At 38.5% G+C, this 14,569-nt stretch overlaps 1 protein-coding gene across 1 annotated transcript; it reads right to left on the bottom strand.

Annotated features, from left to right (window-relative positions):
- Window positions 1–672: 672 nt before the first annotated feature.
- zfyve21 (zinc finger FYVE-type containing 21) lies at window positions 673–13,764 on the bottom strand. Its single transcript, XM_022750528.1, has 7 exons — window positions 13,609–13,764; window positions 10,619–10,669; window positions 9,260–9,428; window positions 7,792–7,867; window positions 6,983–7,071; window positions 4,878–5,008; window positions 673–4,092 (listed from the first exon to the last, which is right to left on the bottom strand). Exons 1-7 carry the CDS (start codon window positions 13,732–13,734, stop codon window positions 4,057–4,059), a joined length of 678 nt encoding a protein of 225 aa, XP_022606249.1. The 5' UTR covers window positions 13,735–13,764; the 3' UTR covers window positions 673–4,056.
- Window positions 13,765–14,569: the final 805 nt, after the last annotated feature.

Raw genomic sequence — 14,569 nt, 5'->3', positions numbered from 1 at the left:
ACATCATATATGATTTGGATTTTTTTTTAGATTTAACCTACTGGGATAATGAATCAGATTTTAGTAACTGTGCAGCCCTCACATCTACCTTCACCACAAACACACGTATGATGGGAAGAGCGTTATAATGGATAATGGGGTTGAAAAGAAAATAAAAGTACATTACTGGATAACTTCGTGAGTGTAACACATCGAGTCGACCACACAGACAAATCTTTTTTTTTTTTTTTACACGAATCCTCACAACCTCCTCTCTGTTCTGAAAGCCTCAAACCAAACGACAACTAGTGATTTCAGTTCTTAGGTTGAGCAGCGTATAAAAATAAACTTTATGTTACAGGAGGTGAACGTTGTTTACACCGGGGCGTGACGACAAAAAGGCCGAACACACGCTCATCCCGCCCTGTGCTCCTTTAAAAACCGGTTATATCTTCAAGCTCGGACAAGGAGGGGGAAGACGCACGCACGGACAGCCAGCCAGATTTTCAAAATAAAATGATAATTAGTGTGAAGTCAATGACACCTGGTGATCTCAGCTAAATGTAGCGCGTGGCGTTAGCAACTGAAGTCCAACTGTACATTTACAATGCACGTGTTTACTCAGATTTAAGGTCACGCATGGTTGTGAATTAAACGCAAGTGTTTTTTTTTTGTTGTTTTTTTTTTAAATCCTAACTCAAGGTCCACTTACTATCTTTTTTTCCAGAGATTTCAACTGCATCTCAGCATAGTTTGACTAGTATTCATCACACACGGAATAATTCAAATAAAGTATGATGACCTGTTATAAAGGTGGTTAGTGACCAGGTGACAACTGAGCATACACCACCTGCTGAGGAAGACTGTGAGATATGGCTGAAAGCTCCTGAAAAAGCTAGTAAGCACAGTCAAGAGTTTTGTGTCACAACACAACACATAAGCTTAGTTTACAATCTTGCATCATCTTAAATTAAAGCTTAAATGTACAAATTCACTTCATGTTTAGGCTGAAATGGATTTTCAATTATGAAAATGTCAAAAAATACACATCTTGACTTTGTTATAGGATCAAACAGTGCCTCAAAATGTTCTTGCTTTCTTTCCTTCTTTCAAAATTTAAAGAGGGAAATTAAAGGAAAACTGGGGCTTTGTGGGTGGATCTGTAGGAGTAATGTCACAGTGCTGACATGGCATCAAACACTTGCATCAGGAGAAACTCGGGGTTAGGAAAACTTTAAATATCAACTAAAAAGAAGTTTGACTTTCAGACGGCCCCAGCCTGCACCTCTCATGTATAACAGTTAAATTTCACTTGTGTTTTTGTGAAAAATATCTATACCCAGAAATCTTTGAAAACCCCAGAAGTTACAGCTACTAAACATCTGGATGAAAAAATATTCTGTCTGCTGAAAGATTAAAAAAAGACTCAAACTCCATATTAAGATGTTACTATAAAAACAAAAAAAAAGTTCATACTCAACTTGTACATTAACAAAAACTTTTGGGGAAGGAAATGTCATTTTCATCCACTTAAAAGAAGTAAAAAATCTTTATCAACGTGCAGCAGATAAAAGAGTTGTTGAGGATTCAGGAAACATTATAAACAGCAGAAAGGGTTGATTTAGTGACACGTGTGGTTTCTGTGGCATTTAACTCAGAACAACAACTGGTGTGTCTGTTTACAGCACCACCAAGAAAACTTGAGCTGCTTTAATAAATAAGTCAACAACGCAGAATATGCATCTTGTTTTTTAGACGCCTCGACTGATCAATGACTTCCTGTGGCTGCTTCACAATAAAAGTCACTCCCTGTTTGACTAGTTGAATTCTTTTAATGTGACGCAAAATGATAATAAATAAGAGGCACAGACTGGGGCTAACTATCAGAAATCTTTTCAACAACCGGAGCATATATTTATATATTTGGCTGCAGCGATGATTACATTTCTTCTCGCACTAAAATTTAGTCAACTCACTCACCACCTCTGTCTAAACTAGGTTTCTGTTTACAATAGGTCCTCGGGAGCACGACTAACAACCTGCCAAACTGACAAACCCACCAACTCAACCAGAGGTGAACGGCGTTTGGTTGATGGAAGGCGGCGAGTTGACATCGTGGTTGTGTCTCTGCACAATGACAATAACACAGAGAGGAAACACAGACTCTGTTTAGGCCTCAGAGTAAGGACATAAGGAAACAAACTGTATACAAGAGTTACAAAAACTATAGTCATACTTCAGCTTTAAAAATGATGTAAGTACGTATACACACACCTCGTGTTAAAGTAGGAATATTAAACAAAATAGCTCATACAAAACTTGAATACATGAAACTACATTTAAAGCATTTATTATGTGTCTGTGTTTTTATGCTTCACAAGAATCAGTGAATAGTCTGAAGTCTCCTCAGACACCCAAAGATTTAAATCTGTAAATACTCGTAGCAGAGGGAAGAATTACTGACACAACCCACAGAGAGGAAAACATTAACGTGTCACCTGAACTTTAAATCTCAAACTCAACTGTTAAAGGAAAAATCAACCAGGTGACGTCACTTTTATATAAACTGTGGATGAATCTGTAATGTTCTTTGCATTTCAGGGGATTATTCTCTCAAGCTGCCTCTTCTACCTGTCCTACATTTCCCAGAATGCCCCTCACTGCCTGCTCAATTTGCTGAAAATAAAATTAAACACCAAGAGAAAAGTCTTTGCCCTTGATTTTAAATAACTGGCATTAAAACCTGACATTTAATCGTAATATTCAACAGCCAATTTCCATCCAATCCAGCTGTGTCACAACTGCCAGGTCTATTTAAATTCACCTGTGTATGTGTGTATAAATGTCTAGATTTATTCGGCAGGTGACTCAAGTTGTTGATTCAAACCTGCGACAACAACATTTGGCCACTTGAGGGAAGCGGGAATAAGTCGTAAACACAACACTAGCATTTGACCTTTAAGTTTACATGTTGAACTTGAGAGCAAACAGTTGCTAATCTCCACATCCAGCAGTTACAGAAGAACCTGATCATTCATGTGGAGGGGGGCCCAGTGTTCCCTCTCTTTTAGCTCTGTTTTTGGTCTCCACCACCTGCTGAGGGAAATATCTGGCTCTTTAGCTCCTAAACGCTGCTCTGTGTTCTCCAGATTACCAAAAGCTAAACCAAACAAACTCCCTGAAATGCAAAGTCCATCCCACACAGCTGCTTTTCTATCTGCTTTAAAGGGTTTTAAGGCGGATTTGTCCTTTAACCTGTGGCCTTTGCTTTATGTGGAAGATCTGGGTTCTGCTGAAGGTTCCTTGAGCGAGACGCTCCGTCCCTACTTGGTGCTGTTTGGCCGACCTCTACGGAAGCAGGGTCAGCGAAGATCCCACAGGGATCCATAAAGTGTCGCATCACTTCTACCAGGAAATAAAATCCTCGTTGACAGAAAAAAAAATTTAAAGAAAATTGAACAGCAGCATATAAAATTATCGTGTCGTCATTAAAACAACTGTGGCATCTGTGAAGTTATGAAAAAATGGTTTTATGAAAGGTGTAATGTCACATTTCATGGATGTTATAAAAACGAACTGTAAGTATCACAGGATCACGTGGCGAACAAAATGTCCAGTTCTCAAATCTGAGAAAGTAAAAGAGCAGGAATCAGACGCAGAAGCCTCCAAAAGTCAGAAGATACTAACTAGTGTTGGAAAGCTTCTGCTCCTGCTGCCTCACTGCTCAGTTTGTCACACTTTTATATATATAAACATTAATGCTGCATGCCCTGATTCATGTTCAAATCAAAGAGCAAAATGCAAAAAGGAAGAACAATCAGCCCACGTGTGGTAAACATGAAGTACAAAGTACTGGTTATAGAGGTAATAAAGTGTTTGTTTTCTATAAACTTTTCTTTCTTGCAAAAAATTACCATGATAAGAACTGGTATCAAGACCCGATGAGGAATCAGACGGATAAGCAGAATCAGAACTGGCGTTAATAAAATCCAAAAAGATACCAAACCCCGGTGAGACGGGTACAAAACACTTGGGTGTGTGCTGCCTGGAGGTTCAGTCTTGCAGGCGTTCTGCACGTCACTGGTCCCGAGCTTCGTACAGAAGTTTGGCCGCCTGAGGGGAAGACAGAGATTAAAAAGAAACATATCAATTATCCCATGCACAATAATTGCCTATAATTCAAATACATTATAAGAAACCGGTGGCTTCTCCACAGGGATTAGCACTTTAGCTTTCTTATCTTGTATTTATTGTCGTTGACTTTATCCCACACCTTTAGTACCGGCACTTTTAATGTCTTATTGTGTTTTTACTGCGTTTTAGTTTCATGTTTTTGTGCGTTTTAAGACCAGCACTCACACCAAGTCACTAAAAGCCATTAAACAAAACTGCTGGATGAAAAATAGGAAATTAAAAATGCAATAAAATGTAAAAACAACTTTTCAATTTTAGATTCTTATTCCACGTGAGGAAAAAATGTCATCTCTGGCCTGACGGGGGCGCTAGAGGAAAGGCCACGTTGCAGACTTGGCTCCGCAGCACTTCTATCAGCCTGAGCTGCACCGTCCTTCACAATCCTTCACTCAAATGTTCATGCACTGTTTTTTATTTCAACTTAAAAATGAACTTTGCCAATTGTTGAGCAAGAGACTGAAGACTATGTTCATTTTTTATGATGATTTAGAAAAATGCTCTTCTGATTACGAGAAACCTGAGCTGTGTTTCAGGAGGGAATCTTTACTGGAGCTGATTTTATCTGCAGAGTCTGGAGCAGGAGACGAACTTCTTTGTTTGCAACGGGATGAGAGAAGTTGTGTTCGTGTTGGACAAACGTGTCACCACTGCATCTGTCTTTTAAGTGCCAGCAGTGGGAGCTTTTCTGTCTCGTTTATCGTTACCTTGTGCATTGCAGCCAACCACAACGAGGCCACCTTCTTGTCGTCCGCTGCCTCCATGCGGAGCTGCTGGGCGTCCTGAGAGCCCATTGGCTTGTAATGGAGCAGCATACCACTGGCCCGTGACGTCCCTCCTGCGCACGCACACACACACACACACACACACACACACACACATAACATTTCTGTTATATATTATTAAACTAAACATTTTTGAACTTTGGTTTAATGTTTGGACAAAACGAGACACTTTGAAGACGTCACCTTGGACGCTGAGAAACTGAGAAGTGATGATTTTCACAGTTTTCTGCCATTTAATAGATTAATAAGATATTATCAATAATAGATTAAAAATAATAGATCATCAATGATGAAAATAATCGTTTGTAGCAGCCCATTATGTGCCTCTTTTGTCTTATAAAAAAAAAAAAAATGGGCTTTTATGCCTTTAATGGACAGCACAGTGGAGAGTGACAGGAAACGGGGAGGCAGAGAGAGGGGGAATGACATGCAGTGAAAGGCCGTCCGATGCGGGATTCGAACCGGGGCCGACTGCAGCGAGGACTGTAGCCTCTACACATGGGGCGCCTGCTTAAACCACTACGCTACACGACGCCCCTTATGTGCCTCTTTTGTCTAAAAAAAATCAGACAGCAAGAAAAATGTAAGTAATCAGCTCAGACTGGAGGACATCTTGAAGAAAGTGATCTTGACATTTTAAAGACTGTTACTAATGAGATTTAAGAGGTTTGACTATAAACACTGAACAGATTAAGTTTGTTATTATCCAGCACTAACATTAAGATCAGTGAATAGACAAAACTTCTTCAGCTCATTAAAAACAGCTGCAGGTTATTTAATGAAAGAACAAAGATGAGCTTAAATGATAAAGAAAAAGGGGAAGGGTACAGTACAGTTACATTTTTAGTAAACAAAATAATAAACCAAAACTAATGTTTAAATATCTATTTATTTATATATATATATATATATATAAATTTCAGCTGCACAGAACTGCTCAGCCTCATCAATATCAATAACGAAGCCATAAAAGTGATCGATGCACAAACACACAGATGCAACAGAGAGATGGCAGAGGATTAAAAATCAATCACAACTGAACTGGAAGATTTCAATCAACGAGAGAACAGAACGGAAAAACACAGCGACACTGTCCTTCAAAATAAAATGAAGCACAGATGGATGATGACAATTCACTCAGTAAATCAGCCTTGTTTTGACAGGACTCCACATGATGAGGAGGTTTATGATGAAATGTTTTCGCTGCTCTGAGACACAGACATGCTGAACGCAGGAGGAGACACGCACACACTGACTGTAAACACCGAGTTTCCCAAAAGCACCAGCATCATGTTTTAGTGTCTAATTCCTCTTTAAGAGGGTTTGAGCTCATGTGCTGCCGTGTTGTTCCCATTATGTAGAAAAGTTTGAGTAACACTCACAAACATACTCACTTTGTTTACAGCATTTTTAGCATCTTGTCTTTTTGCAGCAGTTTTTTTCTGGCGCATCATTAAAGACCAGAACAGAAGAGTCAGGCCACATACGTGAATGTGGGAGCAACTTATTGAAATTTGTGGTGTTTCACTTCCCACCAAGATGCCTTTGGGACTCAGTGAGGTGTAAAAAAAAATAAAAGAGAGAAGCATCAGTGGTTTCATTTTCATGCAGACAGACGTGAACCCACAGGAAACAATGAGTGGAGGCCGCGGGGAGTGAACCGAAGCTAACCTTCAGAGATATAGTGACTGTCCAGCAGACTGGTGTAAGTGTGAATGTCATTCTCTGAGCCCAGAGGAAGAGGAGCCGGGCCGCCAGAGTCAAAGCAGCGGAGGAGAAAGAGTTTGTTAGTGTCAGCTCGGAAAAAAAACAAGTTTCAGTGTTAATTAAGAAATTCATCAGTTGGTTAGTGAGTCCATCTGAAGGACAAAAAACAAGAGCATCATTTACAGCACAAGAGGAATAGACGACGTCTTGAATTATAATTTATACAGTGGAAAGAATAATAAGCATCAGCACCTGACATTTTAATCTGAACACATTAATACTATGTTTTTATTTCTACTCAGACACAGGACTCGTCTCACCTGGACTCGTCCCGTCTGTCAGGATCTGCATGCTGGACATCCGAGACAGCTCCACCTCGAAGTGGCTTTCACCGTCCAGGAACAGATACCTGATGATCAGGTCAGAAAAATAAATAAATAAATAAATCAAACTGCTTTGACTAATAATTACACTGTCAATCTTTCTGGTGCCATCAAACCGGTATTAGTTTTTGATTTTAACTGGATTCGTCACCGTCGACCAGGAAAGTTTCATATTTATGATCTGGAGTTTTGTATATTTGAGGCACAAGTGATGAGATCTGTGTTAAATCTAATACTTTTATGACTCTTCGGCTCTGTACATGTCTGGTATCCTTCATCCCGATAGACCCTCATCGTGTCTGAGGCCACTTCAGATGGACGGTGTTCACATGATAAAAGAATGTGCTTCAAACGCTCCTAAACATTAACCACTACTGAGGTAAATATCTAAACGTTTAAAATGATTAACTTAAGGTGCCAAACAAAGATCGATCCAACTCTCTTTGTTTTCTATGTAACTGTTTGTTTGTTGTTTCTCGTTATGAGTAATATTGGGCTGTTTATTGTTTCACACTGCAGCATCTTCCTTCTTGAATGAGCTGCCGTCATGTCATTGGCTCTCTGATCGATTACCTCTCATCCCAGTTAACCAATAAGAGTTTCAACTTTACTGGTTTAGTTGCATCACTTTTTACAGGCAGGTATCAGCAGATAAAACTGAAACTTTACCCACGGTGAGACACGAACACCAGATGTGGAAAGACAGAAGATGTTAATGTACTACCTGTGGAATTTAAAAGGCTCACCTGTGGTTGTTGGAGAGGCGGCACGTCATGGTTTCAGACTTCTCTGACGTTCCCAAAGTGACGACGAAGGTGCCACCTGGAAACAGAAAACATGTTACACTCTGCAAACCTCTTCCTGACAATACACACCTTACAGCACACAGTAAGAGATAATCAAATATACAATAGCAACAGACAGTAAGTTAGAATAAATAAAGTTGCTTAATATAAATATGATTGTATAGATTGTATAAGAAAGTTTGTAGAGGTGTGTTTTGAGATGGGATTTGAAGGATCGCAGATTGTTTTAAATTGTTTTACACTATTTTTCTGTCAACTTCTTTCTCCTCATCAGCTATTGATAACTCCATCATCACTAAAGCATGAGGCTCCACACGCTGCAGGCTTTACATCACAGCCTCTCAGCCGGCCGTCCCCCCCGCAGCTCCAGGCTGCTAATGGATTTTTCATTAAGCTGCTGCTGTGTATTTATAGCTACACACTGACCCGCACTCAACAACAACACAATGGCTTACCAGGACAGGAGGAGGTGAACTCTGAAAGGTTATATCAGAGGTGATTTTTATCATATTTCTGCTTCCTGTCTGGAGCGGCAGGGTGTCAAACACTGACACAGCAAACGGCAAAGCAGCAACTCAAAACCCTGATATTCATCACTTTGACTTGATTGTGATCAGAGACCAAACTCCAAACTCCACATCAAACTGTAAATGATTTCATAATGTTAATATTTACACCCTGTTATCAGCCTTTCTGACAGGAGTGAGTGTTTCATTCTCACTGATCGATTTCCTCCATTAAACTCCCGTCGCTTACTTCGCTGTTTGAACCTTGGACTGAGATTTTTTTGTCAACGAATTATAAAACTGTGTGAATATTAGAGATGAAATGATTCGTCAATTTATCAGTCAGTCGTTACAATTAATTGGCAAATATTTTGATAATTTATTAATTTAATTTTCTGGTTTCAGCTTCTCAAATGAACTTATCTGATGCTTTTGTCATATGATAGTTAACTGAATTTAAATGCCATTTTAGACTGGGAAATTCTAATAAAGCTTTTTCTGACAATTTGATTAATCTTTTATTTGAGAAAATCACCTGCAGACTATCTGACGACAAAAATAATTATTATTTGCAGCTCTTGTGCAAATTAGTATTAAAACATAGTATCTAAAGTCGTTATTGAAGGACGGAAAAATGGTCACTGAGCACCAACGCTGGAAACCCTCAAAACTTTTCAGTTCAGAGATGAGATCAGGAGTCTGACAGATAATATATTTACAGTAAATCACCTGTACTGAAGCTCATTAACCACTGATGACTATTCTAACTTAAAGAATCTGAGGTAAAAATCTGGAAACAATAACCACCTAAACTTTTTATAAACGTATTAAAACCACGTTACTTCAAACTCTGACCGAAGGTGTTGCACAATTCAAAATAATGAACAGGTGGAACTTCTCACCTCCCAGAAGCACTTTGAGCTGCTTGTCGTAGAACTCCATCTCTTTCTGGGACACCAGGCTGCACTCGGCACACTGCCGCACGGGATCCACGAAACACATGCGGGGCAGCGCCACCTTCTTACTGCAGCATTTATCGCAGAAGCACCGGCCGCACCGCCGACAGTGGTGCTGCAGCAAAAAACACATACAGTCGGTTTTACTGTCAGTTTGCTGGTTTAAAAAGTACAGAAGGATATGATCAAATATCAGCCCAAGCCTCGTGAATATATAAGTATATAAGTATAAGTATAAGTATATAGGCATATTTTTCAGTTTGTTGCTAATATCGTTTACATCAAAAGTGAAAACTCTTGAATGTACTATTTAAAAAATATGAAAGAATATGTTGTTCATCAGAGGAAACACCTGAGCTGCATTGTGTCCCATCATTAGACGCATATGAGACATTTCCTACTGTATGTCCTCATTCCTTATTATTTCTATGCAGATATCGAGTGACTATGTGCACTTTTCTGCCACAAGGCAATACACAAGGAAAAGGGGGAACCTGCTCACTGCAGAAAAAAAATATTTAAATAAACTGTAGTTGGTTTTGAAACAGCTCCAGGAAGACAGAAAGACATTTTAATGATGAGTTGTGAAGCTTAATATTCCAAAGTTTCAGTTTGACAATAAGTTGCAGATATACTGAGGTCGTCTGGTTGTTTAAGGTCACTAGAAAAATCTTGAGGACAGCACTTTTTTTTTTTTTTTTTTTAAAAAGGCACAGAAAATTAAACACTGAGCTCTTTGTCAGAAATTATGAAAATCATAAGACACATTATGAATGGATTTGGATGGATGGATGGATTAAATGTGGAAAAACATAAATTGTATTTATTAAAACCTCAAGACAACTCAGAAGTGAGTAATATAAAAGACATGAATTATGCAATTCAAAAAGTGACCTCAGCTCTTAGTGTGTGTATGCAATGATTCACTTCAGTCATTTGGATTTCTTGTTTTTGTTCCACACAGCTGGATCACAGTAAAATGAAAGGTTTTCTGAGCTGGTTTTACTATAAACAAACACACAGTATTTTCTGGTGAATCTGCAAAGACACAACTGGGCAGACGCACAGATCTACACTGTTATTATGTCAGTAGAAAAATGCCACCGCAGAGCCCTGAGTGTGTTTTCCTGCCAAAATAAATGAACAGAAACCAAGAGCGGGGAAAAAAATAACAGCCTTGAATTCTTCAGGAAAATATTTTGTACTTGTGTGTTTGTCCCTCGTCTCTTTTTTTTTTTTTTTTTCAGCATCAGATACGTGAAGCTGTGACTTGTTGTCACAGTCGTGTTGCAAAACAAAACAGACCTTTCTTCTGATGAAGTCGAACTTGGTGTCACACTGCATGCATCTCGGACACTGGAAGACGGGGAGAGAGAGAAAGGGAAAAAACAGGAAGTTACACAACATGCTGAGCTGGGTGGATTCAAGTTCCACAGCAGCTGGACGAATGTTCTGAACTATCTTTCCCATTACATGTCGTTTTACTTTTTACTCAGCCATTAAACTACAATAAACTTTTACCATCATGAGGTTGGTTTTGTTGTACATGAAAACACATTAGCTACAATAATAAAGCTGCTGCTTAATGATGGTGGATGGAGACATTTAAAGATTATGTGACAAATAGTTTCACAATCAAATTGCCTAAACACAACCGGAAATACAGTTAAGAAGGAGTGGAATCAAATTTTCCTCCATTACTTAGAAAAGCGTGAGAAAGTGTCTGAAACTGTAACTGCACTGCAACCAGAAAAATATTTCAAAAATGACACCAGCTTGTGCCTCTTGAGTATTATCAATACAATCGAGCCACAAAGCTTAGGTGACTCGAGGTTCAGTAAAAGCACATATTGTTGTTTTTCAGGTATTTCCAGAATCCTCAAAGAGTCTTTTATATGATATATTTTAGATAAAATATTCCAACTGCGGCACAACAAAAAAAAAAAGATTTGTCACTACCTTCTTTTTTAAATAAAGAGGGTTGATGTACACGTCACTCTGCTCTGTTTGCATGACACAAGGAAAATATTAGGATTACAAATAATGATTATTTTGATTACAGATGATTTTCTTGATTATTCTATTAATTGTTTTGCATGTAAACGTCAGACATTCAGCTTATGATCACACACGACATAAAGGAGCAACAAATTCTCACGTTTAAGGAACTGAAATCACTTGATGATTGAAATAGCTGAGGTTGCAATAAACTCATTTCAGATCATGTCTTAAAAAAAAAAGAAATAAAAAAGAGGTCAGATGGAATTTCTGATGCCACCACACCAATACTAAACTTTCATTATCTATAACTAGAATCAATAGGATCTGTATAACAATAATTCCTGATTATTTAATTACTTAAATTAATGTGGACCCTGACCTGCACCCAGATACATTTCCTAGCTGCCGTAGTTAACAGTAGTGACAGTGTTTGCTACAGGTCTGATGGTACCGACTGAAACTTCACAATAACAGGACAGAACAGTTTTAATCGACTGTCACAACAATCCCACTATTAGTTTAATGTCTCCCGATAGCCTGAGACCACTTGCAGAAACCTTTTAGAACTAACATTACCGTCAACGGGAGGTAAGAGACGATGCTTTATAGATATTTTATAGATCAGAAGAACAACTTATGGGTTGCCAGGTCGTGGAACGACACAGTAAATGTGAGCTGTTTTTATGACAATTTTATCTGTTGGTTTAATGAAGACTCTCAAGCATCAGTGTTTAAACAAAATGTTTTCATGATAACACGGTCTATGTGTTTCCATGTAGTAACTATGCAGTGATAAATATTAACAAACCATTAATAAGTTTCTGTCTTTCTAATAAGGCATCAGGTTTTTCGTTGGAAATGTTAGTATGACACAATAAACGGTCTTTGGTTTCTCAATTTCTGAGCCATCAGCAAAAGTTCGTCAGGGACCTGTAATTATAAATGTTAATAAACCATGGGTTCTACAATCTATGAAGTCTGCAGTTGTAAATATTGATAAGCAGTTTATAAATTGATTTTGGTCCAGATGTGCTGCAGCTCTTTTCCAGCAGGAGTCAAAGACTCCACTGGAGAGGTCTTCCTCATGAATTAAATGGATAAAAGGACAACTTTATTAATGGCTTAGGATTCATCTATAAAGCATTACTGAATGATGATTTATTAACCATTAATAAATCAGTATATTACAGTTTGTTTACATTCTTTTTGGAGGGAACTGAATTCAATGCTTCTTTAATACTTCTCAAACCTTGCAGACACCTCTCCCCAAATAATCAGGGATTGTCCTCTTATAATCTATTTGCAGATTCATCCTGGACACAAACACCAGCAGATGATAAATGATTAACTTTTCTGGCTGTAGTTCACTGCCAGTCTGGTCAAAGTGCCTCTGGGGACAGCCACAGTTATATACACTTGAGGAGACAATTGGTGTTTGTCTAACTGCAGTTTAATAGCTCTGACATATATTAAATGACCACCGCTCACTCACACGGAAAGCTGCTTTCCATGGAATAATATGAAGAGCTAGCATAACAGCTCCTCCAGCTAGCTGAACGTGACAGGCTAACCGTGCACGTAGCTGTCAGCTAACACACAAAACAACAGCTGCTTTGTGACGTGAATGATCTCTAACTAAAGGTAAACATCACGACTGCGTCTGACAACTAGTTTTACGTGTTAACTAGCTGGTTAAATAACTGACTCCATTAGCTGCCAGGCTGACCGTTCCTGCCTGCAACGCCCAGTCCGGGGGCCAAGTGCAGTGTCCAGAGCTGCGTCAAAACCACCACAGTTAGCACGGATGTACCGGATGTTAAGAGAGTTTACCGCAAAAATAAAAGTATTCCAACTGGCGACAATATAGTCTCGATGTTAACGATACTGTTTAAACTTTACATACGAAATTAAACAATAAATCATTTCATCAATAAGTCAATTGACAGAAGATAAGACTAAATACTTGTTTAAATAATTTTTAAAGCAAAAACATCCAAATATTCATTAAGTCAAGAGTTTCTATTGATGACTGACTTTCTCATTTTTCTATAATAATAAACTCAATATCGTTGGGTTTTAGACTGTTATTGACACAAAAAAGCTATTTCAACATGTCTGTCAAAATGTCATGTATTAGCAACGCCGCACTTTCACAACTTATAGAAAAGATATAGGTTTTATTTTGAAAATACGGAACGGAAACGCTACGTTTCATATTTTAGCTAAATTGTCGCTGGTCTCCGTACAGCTCGGATAGCTTCTCGCTGTCAAAAAAATCAACCCGTCCGCCTCACCTCTTTATCCGGAACCCACTGCGGCTCGTCTAGGGAGAAGGGGCTGTTAAAGGCGCCGTTTTCCGGGACCATGCGGAGGCCGCTGGGACTCCGGACCAGCTTCTTTCCATCAGGCACTGAGGACATTTTGCTTTGACGGCTGTTTCTGCTCCGACCACAAACTCCTGTCTGAAGAGCCCCTTCGGAGTGATTGACAGGGCGGTCGACGAATCAGAGCACAGATTTCAGATCACGTGGTGCGCTGAATAAGGTGGAGTGTTTTGGTTTTTACAACCCCACCCGGGAAACGACACTGCTGTCGGGAAAAGAGGGAGAAAAATAATGTTTTATTATTTCTGCTTATAATGTAAATGTTCCCACATCAACTCATTGTAAATTTAACAGTTTATCACAACTGTACGATTTCAGACTACTTTTTAATTCTTCAAAAACAGATAAAAGGCGCTTAGAGAGAGAGAAATCGATAAGTTTATGAGGAAAAGAGCATTTTAAAAAATCATGAGTGGTCGTGTGCACGTCCACCACACATTACCTTTTGTACATCTTCCAGAGGTGTAATGTGAAATAAAGTTGTTGTTTTTTTTATCAAGCTTTGTTTGTATTTTATCAAGCTTTGTTTGGTCGATGGTTTTTCATACCAGACATGCTCCATGTCTGGTATCAATTTTAACAGTAGCAACGCACAGTATAAAAAATTACACAACACATTAAACTTTTTCCTGAATTAGTAATGAATTACAAGAATTTCTATGTTGCTTTAATCAACAACAAAAATGATAGAAATGCTTAAATGTGTCCGTCCTTCAACAGTGATAATACAAGATCTAGAGATAGATACTAGAGTTTGTGCTTTTCTAATTTGTCTTATACTTACCAATTTTTATAACAATGAAAACTCTAATTCACCAAAGTGTCCCATTAGATCCATCATGAGGCAGATGGTGAATATGATAAAAACATA

Source organism: Seriola dumerili, unplaced genomic scaffold, assembly GCF_002260705.1.
Source record: "Seriola dumerili isolate Sdu_G_001 unplaced genomic scaffold, Sdu_1.0 BDQW01000149.1, whole genome shotgun sequence".
Classification (NCBI taxonomy): domain Eukaryota; kingdom Metazoa; phylum Chordata; class Actinopteri; order Carangiformes; family Carangidae; genus Seriola; species Seriola dumerili.
Note: the sequence above shows the minus strand (reverse complement) of the source record. Positions and strands in the feature narration are given on the sequence as shown.

Excerpts from the sequence above, each read along its gene's own strand:
- zfyve21 (XM_022750528.1), bottom strand. The coding sequence starts at position 13,734 with ATGTCCTCAGTGCCTGATGGAAAGAAGCTGGTCCGGAGTCCCAGCGGC. Across the intron at positions 10,670-13,608 it reads AGTGGGTTCCGGATAAAGAG|TGTCCGAGATGCATGCAGTG; the intron begins GTGAGGCGGACG and ends CCCGTCTTCCAG. Across the intron at positions 5,009-6,982 it reads GACAGACGGGACGAGTCCAG|GAGGGACGTCACGGGCCAGT; the intron begins GTGAGACGAGTC and ends GTGCGTGCGCAG.